The sequence below is a fragment of the Arvicola amphibius genome, chromosome 9 (assembly GCF_903992535.2).
Source record: "Arvicola amphibius chromosome 9, mArvAmp1.2, whole genome shotgun sequence".
Lineage (NCBI taxonomy): Eukaryota > Metazoa > Chordata > Mammalia > Rodentia > Cricetidae > Arvicola > Arvicola amphibius.
In genome coordinates this window covers 43,611,732-43,635,167 of record NC_052055.2, presented here as the reverse complement: position 1 = coordinate 43,635,167, position 23,436 = coordinate 43,611,732, and the positions used below count along the sequence as shown (strand labels likewise).

Here is a 23,436-nt window from a genome sequence, read left to right as displayed (position 1 = left end):
CCTAGTGCTCTTTCCAGGGGTGTCCAGGGGCTATTCGGGATTCCCCAATATTTTCTCAAGTCATTTTCCACAGATACCACCCACACACAGAGGCCCTGACTCATATTTGGGGAGTGTGTGGAGATGCCTTGTGACTTTGTTTTGTAGTGAGTATTTTCCATGGATTTTTAATCTTCCTGCCTAGCCTTTCTGAGTGTTTTGGGGGGTAGGATCCAGAGAACTTGAAAAACTCGGCCTGCATCTCTCAGGCAGCCCATTGTGCACATACTTCTGCATTTTAAATTTTTCCTGCCTTTTTATTTTATGGTTGTTTTGTGTGCGTGTATGCATGTCCACTGCATGCAAGCTGTGGCTAAGGAGGTCACAAGGGGACATTAGATGCTCAGGGACTAGAGTTACAGCTGGTTGTGAGCTGCCACACGGATGCTCTGGAAGAGCGACCAGTGTTCTTAACCCTGAGCCATCTCTCCAGCCTCTACTGCTATGTTTTATCTGCTGTGCTCTGTCCCACTCCTCCTTTGGCTGACAGAGTCTCTTGCTGTCACTCTTGGGAACTGTGGAATGGGAACAAACCTTCAGAGCCATCCAATTCCAGGAATGTTCCTTCTTCTTCCTAGGTGGTACAGCTCAAGACAGACCCTCGACCAGGCTATAAGCCCCAATGCTGGGCAATTTACCTAAACTGTGTGATTCTGTATCCTGCTCACCAAGTAGGGAAACGAATAGAGTTTGATTCCCACAGCTGCAGTGAGATCGAACAAGCAAATTATCTTAATTGGAAGTAGGGTCTTGGGAAAGCACTGGGCCCACTCCATGTACCATGCATCCTCACAATACTGACAAATTATCTTTTCTCCTTGGGTACTTGATTTGCCACATTGACAAAGTGAGATAATCATAAGGCTTAGAGGCATAGTTGCTTCTTCTATTAGTAACCATAGAAATATTCAAACCCAAAGAGCCCTAATCTCCCACTTAAACCAAGAACCAAAGGAGTCTTTGACTATGTCCCACCGGAAAGGCAATGTTCACAGCCCACCAGGTAGATACAGACACAGCCTCATAAGCCACTTCATAGACCCTTCAGAGCATCCGCAAGGTGGCCCTGGATGCTCTGAGAGAAGGCAAGGAAACCCAGGGTTAGAATCTGTGTACAGGAAGCAGGAGGCAGAAGACCCAGAGACCCGCTCTTGTTTTTCCTGCACCATCTGGTCTCTCAGCAGCAAGTGCTGGGAACAATGCTCTACACATCTGAGAGAAGCTTTCCAGAAGTGGGGGTGGGCCGGTGAGATGGCTCAATAAGAGTGCCTGCTGCTCTTCCAGAGGACACGAGCTCAGTAACCAGAACCCACGTTGGGTGGCTTTTAAAACCACATGTAACTCCATCTTTGGGGGAACCCAGTGACTTCTGGCCTCTTGTGTACCCATACATATCCTCTCTCTCTCTCTCTCTCTCTCTCTCTCTCTCTCTCTCTCTCTCTCTCTCTCTCTCTCTCTCTCTCACATATGCATACACACTAAAGATTGTCTTAAAAATAAAGAGGTGGGGGCGCCCCAAAGGAGCTCAAGCAGAGGTAGAGAGACTTGAAGACACTGTGGAGGGGATGTGGCAAGCCATGGAAGGATGGAAGGTTGCTAGATAGCCTCTGAGATCCCCATAACACCCACCCAGTCTTCAAAATCCTGTGTCCATGAGAACAAAAGTGCCTCTTTGCCTGAATAATCTGGGCCATGATGACTGCCAGACTAAGACCTTCAGACCCTCCATTCCCACAAGAATAAGTTCCTTAGAGACCTTTGCTGGCTTCACTGAAGACAGACTTGAGCTAAACCTTGAAAATGCTATCCATCCATAATCCTCCTACACACCCACCCATCCTTTCAACCATCCATTCTTTTATCCACCCACCCATGCACCCATCCATCCATCCATCCATCCATCCATCCATCCATCCACCCATTCACCCATTCTCCCACCCACCCATCCTATCAAGTTTCCCACTTATTTACTGAGTGGCTTCTTCAGGCCAAAAAGCCCAAACTAACTACAAACACTACCCCTTCATTCAAAAGTCCCAACCTAGCAGGTGCAACAAAAAAGTTGTCGACTTTATGATACCAGGGTAAATGCTCCGAGGAAGGATGCCTGGGGCCAGGGAGTGTTAATCAAGAAAGGCTTCACCAAGAACATTACTTTTGAGCTAAGTATATAAGAAGGAAGGCAGCTGGCAGAAAGAAGGCAAAGCTCAGGTTGAGGCAATGGAAATTTAAGGAATGGAAAGGAGGGGCAAGCTGCCCTATGGCCCAGGATACAAGCAAAGGGCATGAGTCAAGGAGCAGGGAGCTACAGCTGAGAGGGTATCACACTGGGAACAGAAACCCTTCAAGGGTTTAGACTTGTTGATCTAGAAAAGAGATTCAGAGAGGGTTCCAAAAAGGGACTGGACAAAGAGACTAGTTCTTCATAGTCCTCTGATGTGGCTTGGTGCATACCCTGGGAGACAGGCAGCTCAAAGGCAACCCAGGACCCACGTATCAGAGCAAGGTCTGGGTGATGGAGGGGGAAGCACGGAGAGAACTGGATAGAAAGGTTCAGGTCAGGCAGAGAGGCAGCTGCTGTACAAGGCAGAGGTCAGTGCACAGTCTTCTCCTCCATCCGTGGGGAGCATACCCCAGCCTTTTACAAGTGACAGGAGGCCCTGAGGGTCCTTCAGAGTCCTTCACTCCTACCTACTCTTCTTCAGGTCTGCGCAGAGACAGCACCAGCAGTCAGATCCACTGAAAGACTGAAAACCTGAGCCAGTGTGGTGGTTTGAATGAACACGGCCCCCATAAGCTCACAGGGAATGGCACTATGAGGAAGTGTGGCCTTGTTGGAGTAGGTGTGGTCTTGTGGGAGGAAGTATGTCACTGGGGTGGGCTTTGAGGTTTCAGGAACTCAAGCCAGGTCCAGTGTCACTCACTCTCTCTTCCTGCTGCCTGCCATCCAGATATAGAATTCTCAGCTACCTCTCAAGCATCATGCCTAGACATGCCACCATGCTTCCCACCATGAAAATAGCAGATTAAACCTCTGAACTGTAAGCCAGGTAAGCCACCCCCAATTAAATTCCTTTGTAAGAGTTGCTGTGATCATGGTGTCTCTTCACGGCAAGAGACACCCTAAGTGAGCCAATATTGGCAGAATCACCATTTTCTCAACAGACACAGAGTAACTGGTGTGTACTGGGCACCTTGCCAGGAGACCAAGACAGTCACCGAATGAGACAGACCCAGTGCCTGCCTTTGTAGAATCTCTAAGATGCTGCAGAAGACAAATTCAGAGAACAGAAGCAAATATCTCATGCTGTTCTAAGCACCATAAAGATAATGCTGTAAGCAAGAAAGAGGGAACACAACCTGGGGTGTTATGCAAAGCTCCTATAATTGTGAGGATATGGTGTGTGTGTCCCCAAAGGCTTGACGTGTTGACATTTAATCCTTATTGAGGTATTAGGAGAGTGGGCACTCTCTCCAGCTACAACACCTAGAGACAGGGTCTGAGGAGGGTGGCTGGGATTACAGTCCTTACAGTGGAGCCCCATAAATCCCGGAGGCTTCAAAAGACAAGACACAAATGTTGATACGTGCTCCATCTCTGCACGTGATACCCTGAGACCCAACAGGACTCTACCAGCATGAAGGGCCATCATCAAATGGAGACTCTTGACCTTGGAGTTCCATAGCTAGAAGCCAAACAAACATCTTTTCTTCGGGAAGTTACCCAGCCTCTGGTAGTTTGTTATCATAATAAAAAATAGACTAATATAGCCTGAAGAGGAAAGCCCACTTAAACTGAGATTTACCCAGCTTCCAGGCTAAGGGTATAAAATTCCATTTCGGCTTAGGAGAAGTGAGCAAGGGTCAGAATGGATTCTGAGGTCAGAATGGATTGTCACCCTAAGATGAAGCTGTACCCACCCTTGAAAATCCCACAGAGGAGAGATTGCTTGGTGGCTAAGAGCACTGCCTTATTTATCTGTGTATATGTGTTTTAATATCTGTAAAATTTATGATTCCAGATTACATCAGCTCTAAAAAAAATTTGGGTAGCCACCATTTTGACCTCACTGCCATCTTGGGTAAGAATACCCATGTGTGCTAGTATTCTTGACTTATTAAAACATTCCTTTTTATCTTTTTACATTTACTACCATTGGTAAGCTATAACTAGTTTATGCAAAATACATGTCTAAATTTAATTCATATGTCTTTTTTAGAGGACCTAGGTTTAGTTCCTAGCACATCCATGGAGATTCACAATGTCTGCAACTCTAGCTCCAGGGGATCTGGCATCCTTGTCTGACCTCCACCAGGCATGCATTCAATGCATGCACATACAACATGCGGATAAAACACACATTTTTTTAAAAGAATAGAATAGGAGCCACAACTACATACAATTGATGCCATGAAGGATCTTAGGCAAATTCCTCGACATGCTCCAGTTTCTGAGCAGGGAATGAACTGTGGGGCGTGTTGAGTGGATGCCAGGAGACCTGCAGAAGGTGGCTTGGCTGGAATCATGATGGAGAAGATACAGGCAGGAGGATCAGGACTCACAGTGGAGGTACTGTGATGGAATAGAATAGGTAGAGTTGTGGGGCTGGGGCACATATATCACCTGTGTGATTGTGGGCAAATCACACAGCCTCTCTGAGTATCCACAAAGACAGTACAGACTAAAATATACACAAAATATCTGATAGACACCTTATGGTTTCCAGCCAGCATCACAACAGTGTTGGCCTTGCCTCCTCTTGGCACAGCACTGGGGTTCAGTAAAGGCCAATGAGTTCATTTATAATTTACCCAAGAGCTTCATCCAAAAAGTATCAACTGTGTTTACTGTTTTCCCAGACCAGAAGGTTAGATATACACCCAGCTTTGGTGATCCTAGAAAGAGACCCAGTGGCCTGAAGGCCTACTTCCTCAGGCTAGCTTGGCCACACAGGTCAAGTCCTAAGAGCCAAGCCCTTCCCTTTCTTGGGGGCTGGTTCTGTATCTGAAAGATGAAGGAGGAGGAGCTGAGGTATCTCTGTGGTGAGGGTCCTTTCTCAGTCATCAGTGCTACCCGTTGGGGTAACACAACAGGAAGAGACAGTCCAGAGGTGCAGAACTGGCTCAGCCTCGTTCTTCCCTTGCCTGGGATGTCTGGTAGTACAATGATGAGCTCTATTGCTGGGGTTCTCGGGTACCCAGACCTTATGAAAGGTATTCTCCAGTCACCTATTAGGGAACCAATTCTGGAAGAGGCTCAGTTTACTCCAGGAGAGCAAAAGCACAGAGATCCCTGTCCATGTCCAATAAAACCAAGGCACAAGAGGCATGCTGTGTGGGCCGGCCGCTGGGACTTTATTAGAACTCCAAGGGCAGGAAAGCGACAGCAGGGGGTGCCCAGAGCCCAAGCAAGCACTCAGAGCTCTGCAGACACAAAGATATAAAGCTTGGCCACAAAGGAGCTGACTGTGCCGTGGCGATAGAGATCCATCTTGACGGTCAGGAGCAAGTCCCTGGGCTCGGGGATGGGCTTGGTGAGGGCCACCACCCCACTGTGGTGGCTCACCTTCCGAGTGGTGAAAAAGCCCTCCTCATTGCCGGCGGTGATGGCCAGCTGCATGCTGTCCCCAGGGACAGCACTGGAAGGGCCCATGCGGAAAACCACTGCGGGCACTTGGATGTTGGTGGGGAAAGAGAGGTGGTAGTAGGTTATTCTCAGAGGCAGCCTGGGGCACTCCTGGTTCTCATGGCAAGGCAAGCGCTCACAGCGGCTGAAAGACAAGTGGACAGAGAGACAGGAAGAGGGTTAGCGCCACCTCAGCAAGCAGAGAAACAACAGAGTGTGGGCAAGCGCGGCTCGCTGGGCGGGACCTCTTGCTACCCCTCTGGCCAACGCAGCCAGCACAAAGAGCACCCTCACTCACCTGGGGGAGGTGCTGTAGACCTCCAGGCCATAGACTCGGCTACCAGCCTCTTCCAACACCCTCTGGGGGCACTGGTGGCTGAGGTCAAGCCATACCCAGCATGAGATGTGTCCCCTTCTCAAGGCAGAGAACCACCTTGGGCGCACTCGGCAAGGGCCTCACCCAGACAGTGGCCAAGGGCAGGAAGAACTCCTGGGTGGGTTGAGAGACTACCCAGCGATCATTATGGCCACTGGCATTTATTGGATGTGGGGCTAATCCTCACACATTCACTAGTGCCATCACTACCAGTGTTTAAGACTGTGGCCTGAGAGCCATTTGCCAGATGAGGAAGCAGGTTTAGAGAAAGCCAGAGTGAGGGAAGAAGCCAAGTCTATGCTCAGGGATGAGATCCGCTCCCCAGTCCTTGTCATTCAGCTTTAGACACCTGCTCCAGTTCATCCACAGAGACAGAGCAGGGCTCAGAATGGAGATGTGACAGCTGCTAATATCCTGTGACAAGCCTGAACTTCCTGTGGGGGATGGAGACAGGTCCTAACTTCCTGAGTGGTGGAGATGAAAAAGGTCTCACTTCCTGTGGCAGGATGGAGATGGGCCACACACACTTCCTGTGTAGTGGAGATGAAGGCAGGTTCTCACTTCCTGTGACAGGCTCTAACTTCCTATGTGTTGGAGATGAAGGCAGGATCTCACTTCCTGTGACAGGTCCTAACTTTCTATGTGGTGGAGATGAAGGCAGGGTCTCACTTCCTGTGACAGGTCCTAACTTTCTATGTGGTGGAGATGAAGGCATGTTCTGACTTCCTATGTGTTGGAGATGAAGGCAGGGTCTCACTTCCTGTGACAGGCTCTAACTTCCTCTATGTGGTGTAGAAAAAAAAAAGGCCCTAATTTCTTGCGTGGCAGAGATGGCAACAGACTCTCTCTTCCTATAACAGAATGGAGACATGTACTAACGTCCTTGTAGGAGAGGTAAAGAGCAAATGTGACAGGATGTAGGATGGAGACAGTCCTGACTCTGTGACAGAAACTGACCTCTTGTGATAGGGTGAGGATCGTTTTCTTAGCCACTTCTAATTACAGACCCTAACTTCCTACAACAGGATGGAGACAGAGAGTATATTCCTGGGACAGGATGTTGGCAGGAAATGAACTGTGTTCTATGTCCTGAACACCAGGCCCAGCACATTCTGAAGGCAGCGTGACACAGCCTTAGAAAGAAGCAGAGACACGCCCCATAGGACTTGGCCAAGCCCTTCTCAGGAAGTCTGCCATTTTGACTGGGTTTGGATTCTCCACTTGGGGGTATTTTCTCTCCTGGTCTTCCATCAAATCTCTCCTTTGGCTTCCTAGGCCTCCATTTCTTATCTTAGCTTATACCACATCTGACAGTTCTTGCACATGGCGTTTCTGTTTGCATCTTATCAGATGCTTATCAGGGCTGTTAGGAAGCCTTTCATTTATTTGACTATTTACCAATCTGGCTCTAAGAAAGGAACAGTCCTACGAGTAAGATCCATGGCGCTGTAACAGGAGATGACCGTGCACACTAAAGAGAGCAGATTCTGGGAGGGAGATCCCGGAGCCATTGTAGTAGGGAATGAGGTGGGCATGGGCATTGAGGAAAGGATGTTACCCCTAGAGATGTCAAGGATCAGGTAAATGGGGGTATTCCACATGATCAGGAGATCCATGATGGGATGACTGGGAGCAGGGAGGGCGGTAGAGAGTCAGGGAGGCTGCTGGGGTCCATGAGCTCTGTTCCTCTAGGTGTCAATGGCAGTAAGCAGCAAATTTGAGTTTCAAAGTCAGCTTATCTCCCTTCAGGCTACATGCACGAACACACATGTATGACACAACACACACAGGGTGGGGGGGAGGAAAGGGAGGGAAGGAGGGAGGGAGGGGGAGGGGGGAATTATGCTACTTCAAGTGTTTCAGGAGTAGTCTGAATGGGTCTGGTCAGTAGGTGGTGCTACAGTCTCCCTCATGGAATTAGCTTTCCCACTTGCCCTGTGGGGCCCTCTACTGACCAAAGACTAGGTTTTGAGTTGCGAAATAAGCACCACAAATGTGAGGCATGCATGATGTCCTGGTCCAGCTCCCACGACCATCACATCTCAGAGATTTGGATGCTTTCATCCATCAGAAGAGAACCCAAGCCCTCCCTGGAAAGAGGTGCATAGACTGGCTCTTTTTAGGCCACTCACTCCCCAGGTGGGGTAGTGGCTCCTTGGCTTTATCCCCTGTGCCAGCACAGGTCTCAGCTCCTATTGCACTTTGTAAATGGCCACTATACAGGTTGGCTTGGTCCTTGATTTCCCTTCTCTGCCCCAAATATCCTAGAAGTCATAACCACTGTGTGTGGCGAACTGCTGGTCGGACCAGGGCCAGCAATGAAACCTGGTAGCTGATCATTACTGAACTGATTACAGAGCAGGGTAAAGGGAAGCGGCACCTGGGACCTGCCCTGCACAGGGACCAGGCTCATAGCATCCGCAGACACATTCCCTCCTGACATAAGCATCACAGTGCAATGTACCCTAATTCTCTAGTGCAACATCTTTGTAGTACCTCAGGCTTTGTGAAAATAGTCAGAAACTGGTACAGATGAGAGACAAAAGCCAAGAAGAAGGTTGCTGGGCCACCCCTGTGATCATCGGTTGACATTTCCTTCACATTAGCCATTTGTCATTTCTGAGAGAGGCCTAGGATCTGGCCAAGTCCCTCTTGACCTCTGTGACCACAGCTTACGCCACTTTCCTAAGTCACAGTACCCAGAGCCACCCAGCTTCATGACAGATGCTACAACCATACTCCAGGGTGGCTCCACGGAGGGGGAAAACGATGTATCCAGTCCTACTGAATGCTAGAGACGGCCTTGAACAAAGCTGCTATGCCTGCCTGGCGTGGGTGCTAGGGATCCGAACTCCAGTCCTCAAACTTGAAGAGCAAGCATGTCACGTGCTGAGCCATCTCCTCATCCCAGCTCACCTTGTCTCTTCTTGAGACAGTGTCTCACGCAGCCACAGCTGATCCTGAACTCCTGCTCTGCTTGCCTCTACCTCACCAACGCTGAGATTACAAGTGTTATGTCATAGCATCCATTTTATGCCGTGTACTGTCTCCTTTCTAAGGTCAGGGAATTAAGAGGCCCGGGTTTCTGATGAGGAGAAACAAGACTTGTAGAATGAAGCCCCTCATCTAACATGTGCCAGGAAGTGAGCCTCTTCTCATTAGCACCCCACCCCCAGCTAGGGTGAGCAGCAGGGTGAAAACCTTCCACTGGAGACTCAGGCCCTGGCCCCACTTCCTCCGCTCAACACTGGTCTCATAACTGGTCCACGCCTCCTCAACGGGGTCCATCAAAGGAGACAGCTGTAACCAGAGAGACTCCGGCACAGCTGTCAGTCACAAAGTCATAGCCATATGCCCTTCATATGCCTTCTCCGGCTTTCCCATTCAAGAGTCAAGTGACCTTAGACACAGCCTTGTCACCCACTGACCAGCAGAACAAAACTGATGTCACTCAAAAAGAATCTTGTCCTCTGACTTGTGCCTTGAGGAGAACAATGGCTACCACCCTCACCCCCACAACAGCTCACTGGGCAGACTGGGCCAGCACTGAGTCGGGTTTGCTACCTCTGATTATCAACACCTGACCAAGCAAGTAAGCTTGTACTAGTTTACCTAAGTGGCCCAAGGTTGACCAAAGGCCATAGCATTTAGAAAGTCCACGACCAGAAGCCCAGCCTTTCTACATTGCAGCCCGAGTCCTTGCATCCCCACATGGCCTCCCAGATTTAGATGCCATAACCAGCAAAGACCCAGCTTTCCTTTCCCCCAACAGTACTGCAGGAATAAGTGCGTCCTGGGATGCCTGCTCCTGCCCGCTGGGCAGAACCCAGGGTGGGGTATATGCAAAACAAGCAAAGGGAGGCTGTGCCCCACAGTCATGTCCGTGGGGAACCCTGTAGACCACCCCACCATTCCACCTTACAGCTTAGGACAAAAGCTCCAAGAAACCCAAGTTAGCATGACTCCCAAACTGTGATCTTTCTAGAATATCTCAGCATCTCCATAAATCTTGAGTGTCTGCTTGGAAGAGGAGCATTCCCAAGGAGGTTCACTTAGGACTCCCCAAATCCTCAGCACAGAGGACTCCACCTCCCCCATCCCTACTCTACAGCACTTGATGACACAAAGACAAGGGAAAGAAAGTGTCACAGGCGGATGGCCGTCTTCCCAGGGTTGGAGCATCACCTCCCTTGTCCCTGTGTCAAGATCCAGCCTGATTTTATGAAGATCAGTTTCCCCTACCAGCCCCAGCAACAGCAGGAGGCGGCAGCTGTGACCTGGCACATCAACCCCACACTGGAAGGAAATGTACCACTGGTGTCCCAGGGATACCCCCATTTCAGTGAGTGCAGGTCCACAATCTCCCCCACTGCCTAACTCAGCTCCTACTGACCTTAATTCAAGTCTGGCCAACACCATTCTACTTATCTACCCGTCCCCTAGCCAGGTCAGCCTCTCTCCACTCCCTCAGGATCCTGTGTACTCTCTGTTCACTATCTGGCATGTGCTCCTAGAAGTTCGCCCAATGGGCAGGACATCTGTGTCCCATTGTCTACCCAGGAGCCTGTAAATACTCAGCCCACCAGCTCCTGGATTTTGCTCACCTTAGCAATCACTTCGGCAAGCAACGTCAATCTGCCTCCCCACGGACTCGTATGTCCTGCCCCCAGCACAGGAGTTAGAAGTAACCATTACAACCACAGCCCAGCTTCTGGAATCCTCAAACCCACTCATTTATAATGGGAAACAGAAAGCGGCCTCAAACCAAGGGTGCATAGCTTTCTCAGTGACTCAGGACAGTCCTGCCATTGCAGCCAGGCTATTGCACAACCCGTGACCTCCTAGGGATGTGACACATTTGCAAATCCACTTCTAGAGTAGCTTTTCCCTGACCCAGACACAGAAAGAAACAAGGCACTTGGTAGTGCTGAGAACAGGGTCTCAACAGGTAGCCCAGGCTATCCTCAAGCTGGTGATCTTAATGCTGGGATTGCACGTCTGCATCAACACATCACAAAAGGTGGTAAGTTGGTGAGAAGATTAAAAACATGCTAGGGAAATACAGAAGGTCAGGGATAAGGGCAGGGTGGTAGGCAAGCAGCCCTAAGGTCAGAAAGAACTCAGGGTTTCCAAGGTAGAGCAAACTGGAAGCTGAACAGAATCTGCAACAGAAAGGGCTGTCCCCCGGGGTTGTATGCCTGAAGCATCATCAAAAGAAACACTGACCACTGAGCAGGAAGGTGGCTGGCCAAGAGCCAAAGACAAGCACAAGGTCAAGAGATCACAATGGAAAACCCAGGCTGTCCAGCCATATGCTCGCTTTGAGCATTTCGGTGCTAGTGGTGAGGTCATCGGTCCACACTCCTGGAATGAGTTCCCAGAGTGGAGCTTTCCCCATAGCAGGTAAATGAAGTTCTCTGGATAGAACTGAGGTGACGGTGGTTGCAGTGGGAACCATGGCCTGGGAGTCCTCCAAACTCCCTAAGGAAGGAGTTCCTGGACACTGGAGAGGACACCATGCTGACCGGAGATTACAAGGGCACATAGTCAGTTTCAAGTATGGGACACAGGATATCCCATGCTATTCCCACACATCACTCTGCTAGATGGAATGCAGATGCCCTAAAAAGTCACCTTGCACCCTGGATTTTGGCCAAGAGAGTGACACTGTCACCTGCTCCTCCGGGTCAGCATATTCTCACATATGCATGTTACAGATGAAGTGACCAAGGTCTATCTCAATGGCAGCATGCCCACAGTCCACGACTCAACTGCAGCTGTGCCCATGGCCTCCCATGGATAGCCTCACTGGCCCTCAGGGACCTCAGAACCAAGAACCAGCAGATTCTTAAGGCCGAATAGGAGAACACTATGGTCACAGCTTATGGGCCACCTGCCCATGCCCAGAGCTGGGCCTTTAGGAAGCCCAATACAGACAGACAACAGTGGGTCCCAGAGACTCACGTGTCTGCGGAGCGGCGATAGTTCTCGGGGCATTCAAAGGACAGACAGCGGAAGCTGCCCTGGATGTTGAAGCAAGTCTCATTGATGGAGCAGTTGTGGATACCAGTCACACACTCGTCAATGTCTGTGGAGACCCAGAGACAGTGTGGTATAGGCTAAAGCCATGAAAGCCATCCCCACCCACGCAAACTGTGTATTGACATCCTGGCCCTCCATGGGAGCAGCGTCTGGTGCCAGACCCTCTTTTATGATACACTGAGAATTACAAAGGTTCTAGCTTATTCACAAGCGTTTCAGTGGGGGTGTGCAACAAGATACCGTGTGAAGGGTGTTGGAACACCAGCATGGATGACAATGTGAGTGTTGTTACAGTCCTCATCTTACAAAAGGTTCACGGGGAGCCGGGCAGTGGTGGCGCACGCCTTTAATCCCAGCACTTGGGAGGCAGAGGCAGGCGGATCTCTGTGAGTTCGAGACCAGCCTGGTCTACAAGAGCTAGTTCCAGGACAGGCTCCAAAGCCACAGAGAAACCCTGTCTCGGGAAAAAAAAAAAAAAAAAAGGTTCACGGAGCGTAAGAAACCTGGCCACAGTCACACATTCTTTATAAGCGACACAGCCAAGCTTTGAACCCAGGCAAGTAGGAACCAGAATCTGGTGCTCCAACCACATACCACCTTCCCATGGCTCTCAAGGAACGCCACCCTGACCTCATGTGTGACTAGCTACATCTTGACAGTCAGGAAGAGTCTGAGCCTATGGTCCCACAACACAGGTGAGGAAACAGGCCCGAAAAGAGAGCCATGCATCTTCTCTTGGGTCTCAGAGCAGTAACAAAAGTGGTTAGACAAGGGGACCAGGCGTGGAGATCCTGTTGCAGGGCCTATAGCCTCTAGAGGTGGGGGAGCCCCTTCCACAACATTCCAAGAGGATGGGGTTCAGGGTTATCACCAAACCGAGGAGGCAGCTGTTAAAAGGAGTTACGTGTCTGACTGTCACTGGCAAGAGCAACCCTTGCCAATCTCAGAGACCACAGCTCAAGAATGTGGGTTTGTGGATTTAAAAAAAAAAACTTTTTATTTGGAGGGTAGGGGTGGCATGTGCCACAGCATGTGTGTGGAGGTCGGAGAACAACTTGCAAGAATCTGTTTGCTCTTTCTACCGTGTGGGGCCCAGGGATTGAACTCGGAATCATCAGGCTTGGCAACAAGAGTCTTATTCAATGAGCCATCTCGCCAGCCCAGGAATGTGTTTTTGCTGCTTCTGGGCAGGACTCCAGGCTGTGGTGAGGGACCTGGGCCAGGAGAGCAGAAAGCAGGACTATGGGGGTAAAAACAGTCCTGTCCGACCTCAGAGAGTCCCTTCCAGAGAATGTCACAGGCCCTGCCTTTGGCTGGCCACCTTCTTTGGTGGTGGTGGTATTCATACGTGTGTGTGTGTGTGTGTACGTGTGTTGGGGGATTATGTACACAAACATGTGTGTGTGTGTCAGACGCATGGATGACCCCAAGGCAGGCAGTCCGTCTCACTCACCTTGGCAGTTGCGACCATTGGGGGCTAGCCTGTAGCCAGATGAGGGGCAGCTGCACTGGAAGCTTCCGGGGACATTGATGCAGCGGTAGGAGCAGATGTGGCCCCCAGTGGGCAGGGCACACTCGTCAATATCTGCAACAGCACAGTCAGATTCCTCCCTCAGGATCCAGCTCTGCTCCACAGCCGCAGCAGCAGCGAGGCCACGGGGCAGCCTGGCCAGGCTGGGCTGGGAGGGCAACAGCATAGGACAAGCCAGGAAGAGGCCTCGGGCACTGGGGCTGATGGTGGCCACAGAGACCATCATCACAGAAGGGGAAACTGAGGCCCAGGGAGGGGGTAGACTAGTCTAGGGATATTTAGTCTAAGACTATTATGGTGTGAAGTACACAGAGAATAGAGGACAATTTGCTTAAAAAAAAAAAAAAAGAGGCACCTAACCCAACCGTCCAATCAAATAGACAAAACTCACCACATATCACATGAAAGTACAAGCTGAGTCTCCCCCATCTGAAATGCTTGGGACCAGAAGTATCTCAGATATTCTGGGATATTACCACCTATATAAATATACCTTGGGGATGGGAGTTAAGTCTAAAGCCCAAATCCATTTCTATATAGTATTTTCAGTGCACCTGAGTTTGGACTGTGACTCATGATATGGAATTTTCCACTGTGGAGTCATACTGGGACTCCAAAAGCTTCTGATCTTAGGTCTGGGGACATAGATGGGTGAAATAGCATCTGCTGAGCAAGGCCCTGGGTTGGATCCCATGCCGAGAGAGAGAAAAGAGGAGGGGAAGGGAGGGGAGAGGAGGGGAGAGGAGGGGAGGAGAGGGGAGAGAAGGGGAAGAGAAAGGAGGGGAGGGGAGAGCACTTTGGATCTGGAACTGGGAGCTCTCAGCTTGTTATAACACTGAAGTTTCCAGGTGCTTGTGAACTGCCATCTGATTGGGCTGTCCCTACAGTCTAGGAGGGAGTATTGCATTTGACAGAGAAGATGATGGCCAGGCCTGGTGAGGGTGGAGCTCAAAAGGCCAGAGCAGAGCAGCGTCTCAGGGGTTGGGTGGCCCTCAGGTCACTCCTCACCTTTCGTTACATACTGCTGCCAAATCCTGTGCCCTGTCGCTTGGGGTGCCAGCATACGGAGGGGTTACCACTTCGGCATGTGTATTTAAGGGCAACCCACAGACTGGTTTGCTTGCTTCCTAACCTCACTCTCAACCCAAGTAAAAGGTCTATCAGAAGAAAAGCAAGGATCCAGCTCCGCCTCCAAGGAAGCAAACAGGACTCTCACTGGGTAGAGGAATCCTGGCAGGCTCTCCACCACGGATTCTGAATGCAGAGACTGCTGTGCATTGGGTGGCAGGAGCAGGGTGCTCCCCATAGTACACAGGGTGCCCTCACCTTCGCAGGTGACCCCGTCCAAGTCACTGAGCTGGTAGCCTCGGCGACAGTAACACTGGTAGGAGCCATAGACATTAGCACACTCCTGGCTGCAGGGGCTGCTGAGGCATTCATTCACATCTAGAAAATAGAGGTTCCCGTGAGTCACAGCTCAGACCCACACCTCAAGTCCCTGACTCCCCTGCAGACGGAGGACACAGAGAACAGTGAGCAGAGTATTTCCTCATCACCTCCCTGATGTGAAACGGGGGGGGGGGGGGGGAGGTGAAGTCTGAAATTGAAGACTGAGATTTCCAAGGAGAGAGGGGCCTCTACTCCAGCCCACTTTAGCTGAGAAGTCTGGAATTTCTCCATCCCTGCTACCGACTGTGTGAAGCCACACCATATCCTAGCAGGATGAATGACAGCCTCCAGGCTTGGCTCCCTTCAAGCCCACCCCCACAGGGCTCATGACCACAGCCCCTTCTAGCTCTCAGTGAAAATCTTTCCTCCCCTCCCCACCTTCATCTCCTAGGTGGTGACAGAGGTGACATAGCCTGTGGGACAATAGCCCTGGTACTCCTAAATCTGTGAACTTCAAGGCCACTTGCAACCCAACTATTGGTCATCAATTCCCTTCATCTAGAACAAGCTCCAGGCCAGGTTGGCCCACCACTTATTTTTGTAAATAAAGTTTTATTGGCACATAACTATGAACACCCTTGACCAGAACCTATGGCTACTTTTGTGTTCCCACAGCAAGGTGGAGTACTGTCTACAGACTAGGCAGAAAGGTTTAAAATAGTCACCACACAGCTGGAAGAGAAAATGCTTGCTGACCTCTGGCTTAGAGATTCCTTCTTACATTATTTACTATGTTTTTGAGAGAGTAGAAGGGATAGGCCATTAGTCTCTTGCTCAGTGTTTCATATCTGTGGCCCCAACACGCCTGGCCAGGCCACCTGCTCAGTCTATGTCCAGTGCGGGTTTCCATCTCATCATAAACATACTCCCTGACATAGGAACCACATCTTGCTACACCATGGCGCACATGCTTAATAACACAGACAAGGCTGGCCAGGCCTGAGCACAGTGTCCTCAGTCTTACCAAAGCACAAGGCTCAGATGCCTAAACACATCCAGGAACAAGAACCACACATGACACTACAAGACACTCTGTTATCTGTGCACTGCCAGATTCACGAACCCAAACCACTGGCCAAGCCCTGCCAGGGAGACTCGCCAAGTTTCAGCATGGCTGCGACTGGCTTGGAGTCATGTGCTTAGAGTGGGGATTCTAGCATCCTTCAAATGCCTGCCTACTAAACTCCAAAGGAGTCTGTGAGTAGAGGAGGGACGTAGCTAAGGCTGCTGGTCACCCGTGACCGAGCCTCACCTTCACAAGACCGGCCGTCCACAGACAGCCGGAAGCCCGCAGAGCAGCTGCAATGGTAAGAGCCTGGCGTGTTCTCGCACTTGTGGCCACACAGGCGCCCGGGATAGCGCTGGCACTCATTGATGTCTGAAACAGAGGGGCAGTGGGCTCAGAGCGCACCCACAGGAGCAGGGCCATGTCCCACCTTCCGCTGATGGCAGAGGTTCATGGTCCTCGGCCCCTGACTCCTTCATGTCTCAGATGGAAGGGCTGAGGCCTCCCTTGGCTGTGCCTCTGTGTACTCTGACAAATGTGGCACATCTGGACAGACGTCCTTCTGCCAGCCCTCCTCCCACTGGAGAGTCTGCTGGGGTTTGCTGCAGGGGGGAGATAGGGCAGCCGTCGGCCTCCATTGAGTACCCTGGTTTGGTAACAGCAAGCAGTAGCTGGATAGGGTTTGACTCCACTCCTGGCCACCTTTTGTTCTGTCTTAGGGAGCTGTGCATCCCAAGCCCTGGAGCCCTATAGGTCTGTAGCAATTCTGGGAAATCACTGTCATCTTGCTGGCTGCAGACCTGGGCTGGAGTCTTCCAGAAGGAAGCAGGCTGACACAGCTCGTGCCCTGACGGCGGCCCAAGGCCAGGGTGGTGGCAGAGCTGCAGTCGGACAGTGTCTCCTAACTGTGGGTCTTCACCCTGTGACTGCGTACACTTGGGACCTCCTGAGATAAGGATGGGATGGACACGGTCACCGTAGGTACCACAGACGGTCCCCTGTGTGGAGTCACCTGGCCAGGAGCCCTAAAGCCTGAAAGTCATTCACATACCCACACAGGTCCTGCTGATGCCATCAAAATAGTATCCAGCCTTGCACTCGCAGCGGAAACTGCCCGGGGAGTTCAAACAGTTGTGGCCCTTCCCACAGGGCTCCGCTGGTGGTGAGCACTCGTCCACATCTTGTGAAGGAGAAAGGAAGACACACTGAGAGCCTTTCACACGGACAGCAGTGCCCAATTCTACACAGAGCACCTACGATGTGACAGACCTAATCGCCAGTGAGACAGAAAGTGCCCAAGGCTGTGAGGGAGGTCCTGAGTCGGCTAAGGGTTGTGGGGAAGGTCCCTTTCCTGGCAGAGATGAGCAAGCAGGCAGGTAGTGGGAATAAATAAGACACCACCCAGTGCTCTTGTGTTCTTCAGGGGAGTGCTGTGGGACATTGGTTTGTACCCTGTCAATCGTATTTCAATAAAACGCTGATTGGTCAGTAGCCAGGCAGGAAGTAGAGGCCGGGCAACCAGGCAGGAAGTAGAGGCGGGGCAATGAGAATTCTGGAAAGAGGCAAGTGCAGTCTGCAGCAGTGACCCAGCTACAGAAGAAGCAAGGTATCACTACCTTGCCAAAAAAGGTACCAAGCCACGTGGCTAACACAGACAAGGATAATGGGCAAATATAAGATTAAGAAAGAGTTAATAAGTATCCTGAGCTAATGGGCCAATCAGTTTATAACTAAAGTAGACTTCTGTGTGATTCTTTGGGACTTAACGGCTGCAGGAACAGGTAGGACAGAAAACCTCAGTCAACAGGGGAGTAGCAAGACTGTGCTTTCTAGATTTGCTATGACCGGTTTAGGTGAATGTCCATTCTTAGCCACCAACAGGCTGTGATCAGGGAGCCTCAGAGCACTGGGCAGACTGAAGACAAGACTGGAAATGTCGGTATGCACTACTGTAATAGTTTGGGCAAGACAGCAAAAGTCTAAGCCCGGGGAGGGGCAATGGGATGGATGGACAGACAAAATGTCTTCACTTTGGAGACCAACTCTCTCTTCTAGAGAAGGGAAAGACTGTGCTAGAAATAGTCAGGAAAGTGTGCACACGTGGTGTGTGTGTGCATGTGTGTGCATGCGTTTGATACCAACCAACACAACGGGTTCCCTCTTCGTTGAGATGATAGCCACGGCCACAGTTGGGCACATTCTTCTGACATGTGTATGAGCCCTCTGTATTGATGCATGTCTGCCCCACAGGGCATGGGGCACTGATACTTAAACACTCATTGATATCTACAGAGAAAAGAGACAAGGTGCAGCACGGTTAAACAGAGGCTATCCACGAATGCAGCCACTGAACCTCCCTCCAAAAGAGCCTTTCCTTCTCTCACCAAAGCCACAAACCATAGTGCCTGATCCCTATGCCCTACGTAAAGGTAAAGGCCAAAGGACAAGGCAACCTCAGGTCCCTCCCTGTCCTCTCCCCCTGCTTCCAAACATAATTTCTACATCCTTTGTGGCCTGCCTTTTCAGCATGCACCTGACCTACACAGGTAGCTAGGGCCCCTCTGAGCTCGATGTCTAGGAGACAGAGATACACACTCCTCTGTACCAGTTCCAGACCACAGTGAGGTCCCAGGCTCCTCTGGTGGGTTGTCTCTGTCTACTGCACCTGGCCAGTCCTTGGAAACCTTAGTGATACATCTACAAGTCCTGGAACAGCCACTCAGGGCCCACCTCCAGTCAGGGTGCCTCTGACCACTTTCTCCAAGGAAGACTCCTTCCTGCGTCCCCCATCTGGGTTGACTCAGGCCACTCAAAACTCCCTGCATGGGGTCTCCTTCCACAGTTACAGTATGGGGACCATTGGCCATTCACCACGGACAGACACACACAAACGTGTACCGGTAAATACTCCAGGAACAAACACTGGGATACACAGCCATTCGCTTTTTATGATCAAAGTCTACACAAAACCAAACCAAACATCTTCTTAAAGCATGTCTAGAAGGAGCTAGAACTCAAAAAGTCGGGAGCTCCTGAGTTCAGATTCCCAAAGCACACTGGGGTCAGGGACAGCAAGGAACAATGGTGCAAGATTCACAGCTGAAGTCAGAAAGCGGGTCTGCTCCATGACGACCAAGCCCTACCCCCCTCAGGCTGTATAAAGAATCACGCCTGACTCCCTCTCATCCCTAGAACGGGCCTCCACACAGACAAAGCAGCACTGTGGAGTTTACAGGGACATTCACATCTTTTACCACCATAGACTGCAATCACCAGCCTGCAGTGGCAGAGCCGGCATTATTGTCTGTATGTTATACTGGGGACCCCAAACCTGAAGAGAGCAAGTAACTCCTCAGGCTCACAAGGGGCAGAGAGGGCAACACTGCCCAGGTCGGAAGTCCTGGCATCCATCCTCACAGACACTTCCAGTCTCCTTATTCCCCCCTAGCCAAATCTGGCCCACTGCTTATTGTTGTAAATAAAGCTTTATTGGCAGTCAGCCAGGCCTACTGCCTTCCATGTGGTCTACAGCTGCTTGTGCATCACCACCACAGAAGCCTGGTGGTTACAACAGAAACCAGATGGCTGGAAGGCTGATATCCATTATCTATTCCTTTACACAAGCTTGGCAGCTCCTGCCTATTGTCAGTGGTGAGTGCAGTGGCCAGGAGTGAAGCCCTCAGCCCTGAGTTCCCCCTCTGGTGTGACTTCCCAAACTGTCGGAGAAGACAGTCCCCTGGCCTGAGCTCCACGAAAGACCAACGATGGATGAATGAATGAAATTAAAAAAAAAAAATGGATCAGCAGAGATATGAATAGACAGGAAAGGCCAGACGAGGGTTTGGGGTCATGCTGTGTGCTGTCCCTCGTGGGATTCTTGTAGTGCCAGTAAAGGAACACGAGTTGTCTGGGGCCTCGATGGCCCCAGGATCTTAGAAACCGACACCTATGGACTAGGACACAGCAAGCACTGCCCTCCCCCTCTCCCTCCCCCTCCCGCTTCACCAGGGAATGAAGGCGGGGGGAAAAAAAAGAGAACATGAGGTAGAGAGTGAAGAAAAAGGATAAGAAAGGCCCGGAAAGACTTCCTCGCTGTGCTGAAGGAGTCAACCTCAAAGCTCTAAAGCTTTTTATGTTTTGTATCGGGAAGGCCTCTGCTTTCTCAGCCCAGCCTTCTGTCTGCTGTGCTAGCCTCACCCGGCAGGATTCAACTTTCCTTGCACGGGGATGGGAATGGAATGGGGTTCTGGGAAGGCAGAGCCTGGGTCAGTGTTTACCATTACAGGGGAGAACTGCTTTGGGAAACCAAGAGAACATAGGGAGAAGTGTGTGGGTTGTCGGCTCTGAAAACACACAGAGAAGAGATGACCCCCAGCTGTCTCCCAGATGGACTACATCTTTGGTTTTTATTTTCATTTGCTTTTCTAAAACAGGGTCCCAACATGTAGCCCAGGGTGGACCTTAATCCCTACAGAGTCCAGGCTAGCCTCAGACTCCCCGCATTCCTCCTGCCTCAATCTCTGCACGTGCTGGGATGTCAGGCGTGCACCACGGTGCACGACTCTTCCCCTTATTTCCATATGCTGTCTTCTGATAGCTATTTCTGTTGGTGATGTTATTATTTTAAACATGAATAAAAATGCTGACACAGAATGATTTCTAAACACGTGGTCGAGAGGGGAAAACCAAGTAGTCCAACAATCCAGTGCTGTTTCCATGAGAAAACAAACACGGGGAGCAATGCCCAGAAGGGCTGCCCACCGACCTGGAGGCTGGCCCAGCAGGAGGGCATTAGTTTCTGCTCTTAGGTTTCCCTCGTTTGTAACCAGGGATGTGTAGTTTTTAACACTAGAAGAGGTAGTTTCTAGAAGAGTAAGCCCTTAATTTGGCTGTGACCAGTAAGTACAAAGGGGGACCTCCTCCCATGCCAACAACTCTGTACTGAACATCATGGTCCTCAAAGTCACTGTGAACCTACACAGACGTGACGTGAGAACTTATGTCACCAAGATGTGAACTGGCCAACATCCGGGGCCCCTCCAGGGTTTAGATCTGATCGGGCTGGCAGAGTGGGGTGGAGGGTGGGGGTTTACACAGAGGAATGGCCCACCGAGCACCTCTGCCCCTGCACTCTGTGGAGGGAAACCCGGAGCAGGCTGAGACCTGCGAAGATTTACTCAGAGAGGAAAGCAAGGCCAACTCTGCCATGAGTCAGGGTTTCCATCCTCAGCTGATGTGGCCTTCTCCAGAGCCCCCCTCCCCGCCCCAGCAGGCTGCCAGTCTTGGCAGGATCCTCTTTTCTCCCTGCCCCAGGGGGTCACAGCCACCCTGCTTACTGCACGTGTGCAGAGTGATGACAGTCTGATTTCAGGAGGCTGGCAAGGGGCCAACTCACAGCCCAGTCAAGGTCCCCACAGCTCAGACATTCTACACCAGCTGAGACCCAGGGTATGTGGGTGGGGCTCGGGTGAAGCTCCCATCCTGAAAGGTTCTACCTTGGGGTGGAAAGACAGGGACAGGGAAAGAAATGAGCTTTCAATCCCGTTTCAAAGACAAGACCAGGGCAAGGTTACTTAAGAGCCAAGAGAAAACCAAGAAAGGAACTTGCATACCAGTATCTAGTCTTTTCCCCTAAGAGGGGAGAAGGGAGGCTGGGTTGCAACCAGAGACTCTTGCAGTTTGGAGGAAGGAACTCTCTGACCTTGAAGGAAATGTTTAGAAGCTCCTGTCTACCAAGCAGGTCTGGGCTGAATGCTAACAGGCGGGCACTCCACAACAGCACCAAGACAACAGAAGAGAGAGCGGTGGGTGCCCCTCCCATCCGAGCAGCCTTTCTTTGACCTCTTTAGGGTCCACATAATCTCCTCTCCTATACATATCGGTCTACTCTGCTATCAACCTAGCCATCTCTGAGCCTCTTCACCTTCCAGGCTGAAACTGTCTCCATTGAACACAAGCTCCCCATGCGTGGGCCCCTGGACTCTCATTCTGTCTCTATGAATTCAACCATTTTCCACAAAACAGTTTCCGAAGGCCTAAGCGGCTGCGGCAGAGAACAACCATATATCAAATGCTGCTTCCCATGAACCCTCCCATTGCAAGCACCCACCTTAGTCCAAGCTTCTAGCCTCTCACAGTCACTCCCTCTTATAGGGGAAGCACTTGAGGCTTCAATGAAGGAAGCAAATCTTAGGACACTAAGTTAAAATCTAAGAGTTTCCGACTCTAAAACCGACACTCCATCCAAACTACGGGGATTAGACCCTTAGACCAGACATTAGATCAAATTCGGCCTGCCAGTAGTTTTAGACATAAAGTTTTATTGGTATACCACACTAGTACCTAGGTAAGTACTCTGAGGCTTTTGAACTGTAACTGCCCAGCTGAGTCACTGTTACCCAGACGTGGCTCACAATGCCAATGGCATTCGCTATCTGTCCCTGGCCCTGGTCTGTGCTGACTGTCTCCTGTTGGGTGGACCATCCCCACTAGTGGCAGCATGTCTTACCAATGCAGTTGCCTAGAGCATCCTGTATAAAGCCGCTCTTGCACTGCAGCTTGGGTCTGCAACGGAAGGATCCCAGAGTATTCTGACAGATAAAATCGGGGGGGCAGTTATGAATACCACTCTCACACTCGTCAATATCTGGTGCATCATAAAAAAAGGAGATTGTTAGCAAGGGTCCCGCCAGAAGCGTCTCACAATACTTTAACATCACAAGAAAGTACTTTTAAAAAATGCTCAGATTCCTCAGAGTATAACCCCAAAACATTTCAACAGTGAGGGTGTCAGAAAAAGCCCTGAAGTGAGCCAAACTGTGCAAAAATTTGCTAAAGACTTTAAAAAAACACTCCCCCTCGCTGACTTATGAGGCAAGCTTTTTGTTATTTAACAAATTAGCCAGGCATTCTCCTGGCAGGTACTAGCCCTCATTTAGAAGTGTGTGTTTAGATTAGATCATACGGCAATTATCTCAGCGACAATAAACACAGACTCCGCAATTCCTTTCATCCCGAGATCGTCTTCACAATATTCCAAATATTAACAATAGTTGCATCAAGAAAGGACAAAGATGGATTGCCCTGTCTTGAAGTTCATGGCTGTCAAAGGTTCAAGTGTAATCTACTCAGCTGGCTTGGCTCCCAGGCTCTGGAGTCCAGAGGCTCAGCCAGAGAGCAATGCAGGGTGGGGCAGCAGAATTGCTCAACCACTTGGCTGCCAGGAGAAGGCGTCTGGTTCTTGGGTCACCCCACATAATTCAATGATTGACATTTTTACACAAGACCTGTGCTAGAGTCTTCATTGGAGCCTGGGTCCGGTGCTGGCTTGGTTTTGTTTGTATGGAAAACGTTAAGTAAGGACCCTG

At 50.5% G+C, this 23,436-nt stretch overlaps 1 protein-coding gene across 1 annotated transcript in view; it reads right to left on the bottom strand.

The window, feature by feature from the left end:
• Positions 1–23,436, bottom strand: part of Fbln1 (fibulin 1) — a 79,111-nt gene that overhangs the window by 30,301 nt on the left and 25,374 nt on the right. Inside the window, exons 8-14 of the mRNA XM_038343170.1 lie at positions 22,578–22,715; positions 18,212–18,355; positions 17,121–17,249; positions 16,316–16,441; positions 14,941–15,060; positions 13,537–13,668; positions 12,006–12,129 (exon numbers count right to left, since the gene is read on the bottom strand). Coding sequence (XP_038199098.1) covers positions 12,006–12,129; positions 13,537–13,668; positions 14,941–15,060; positions 16,316–16,441; positions 17,121–17,249; positions 18,212–18,355; positions 22,578–22,715 — 913 coding nt within the window. The remainder of the gene's footprint in view (positions 1–12,005; positions 12,130–13,536; positions 13,669–14,940; positions 15,061–16,315; positions 16,442–17,120; positions 17,250–18,211; positions 18,356–22,577; positions 22,716–23,436) is intronic.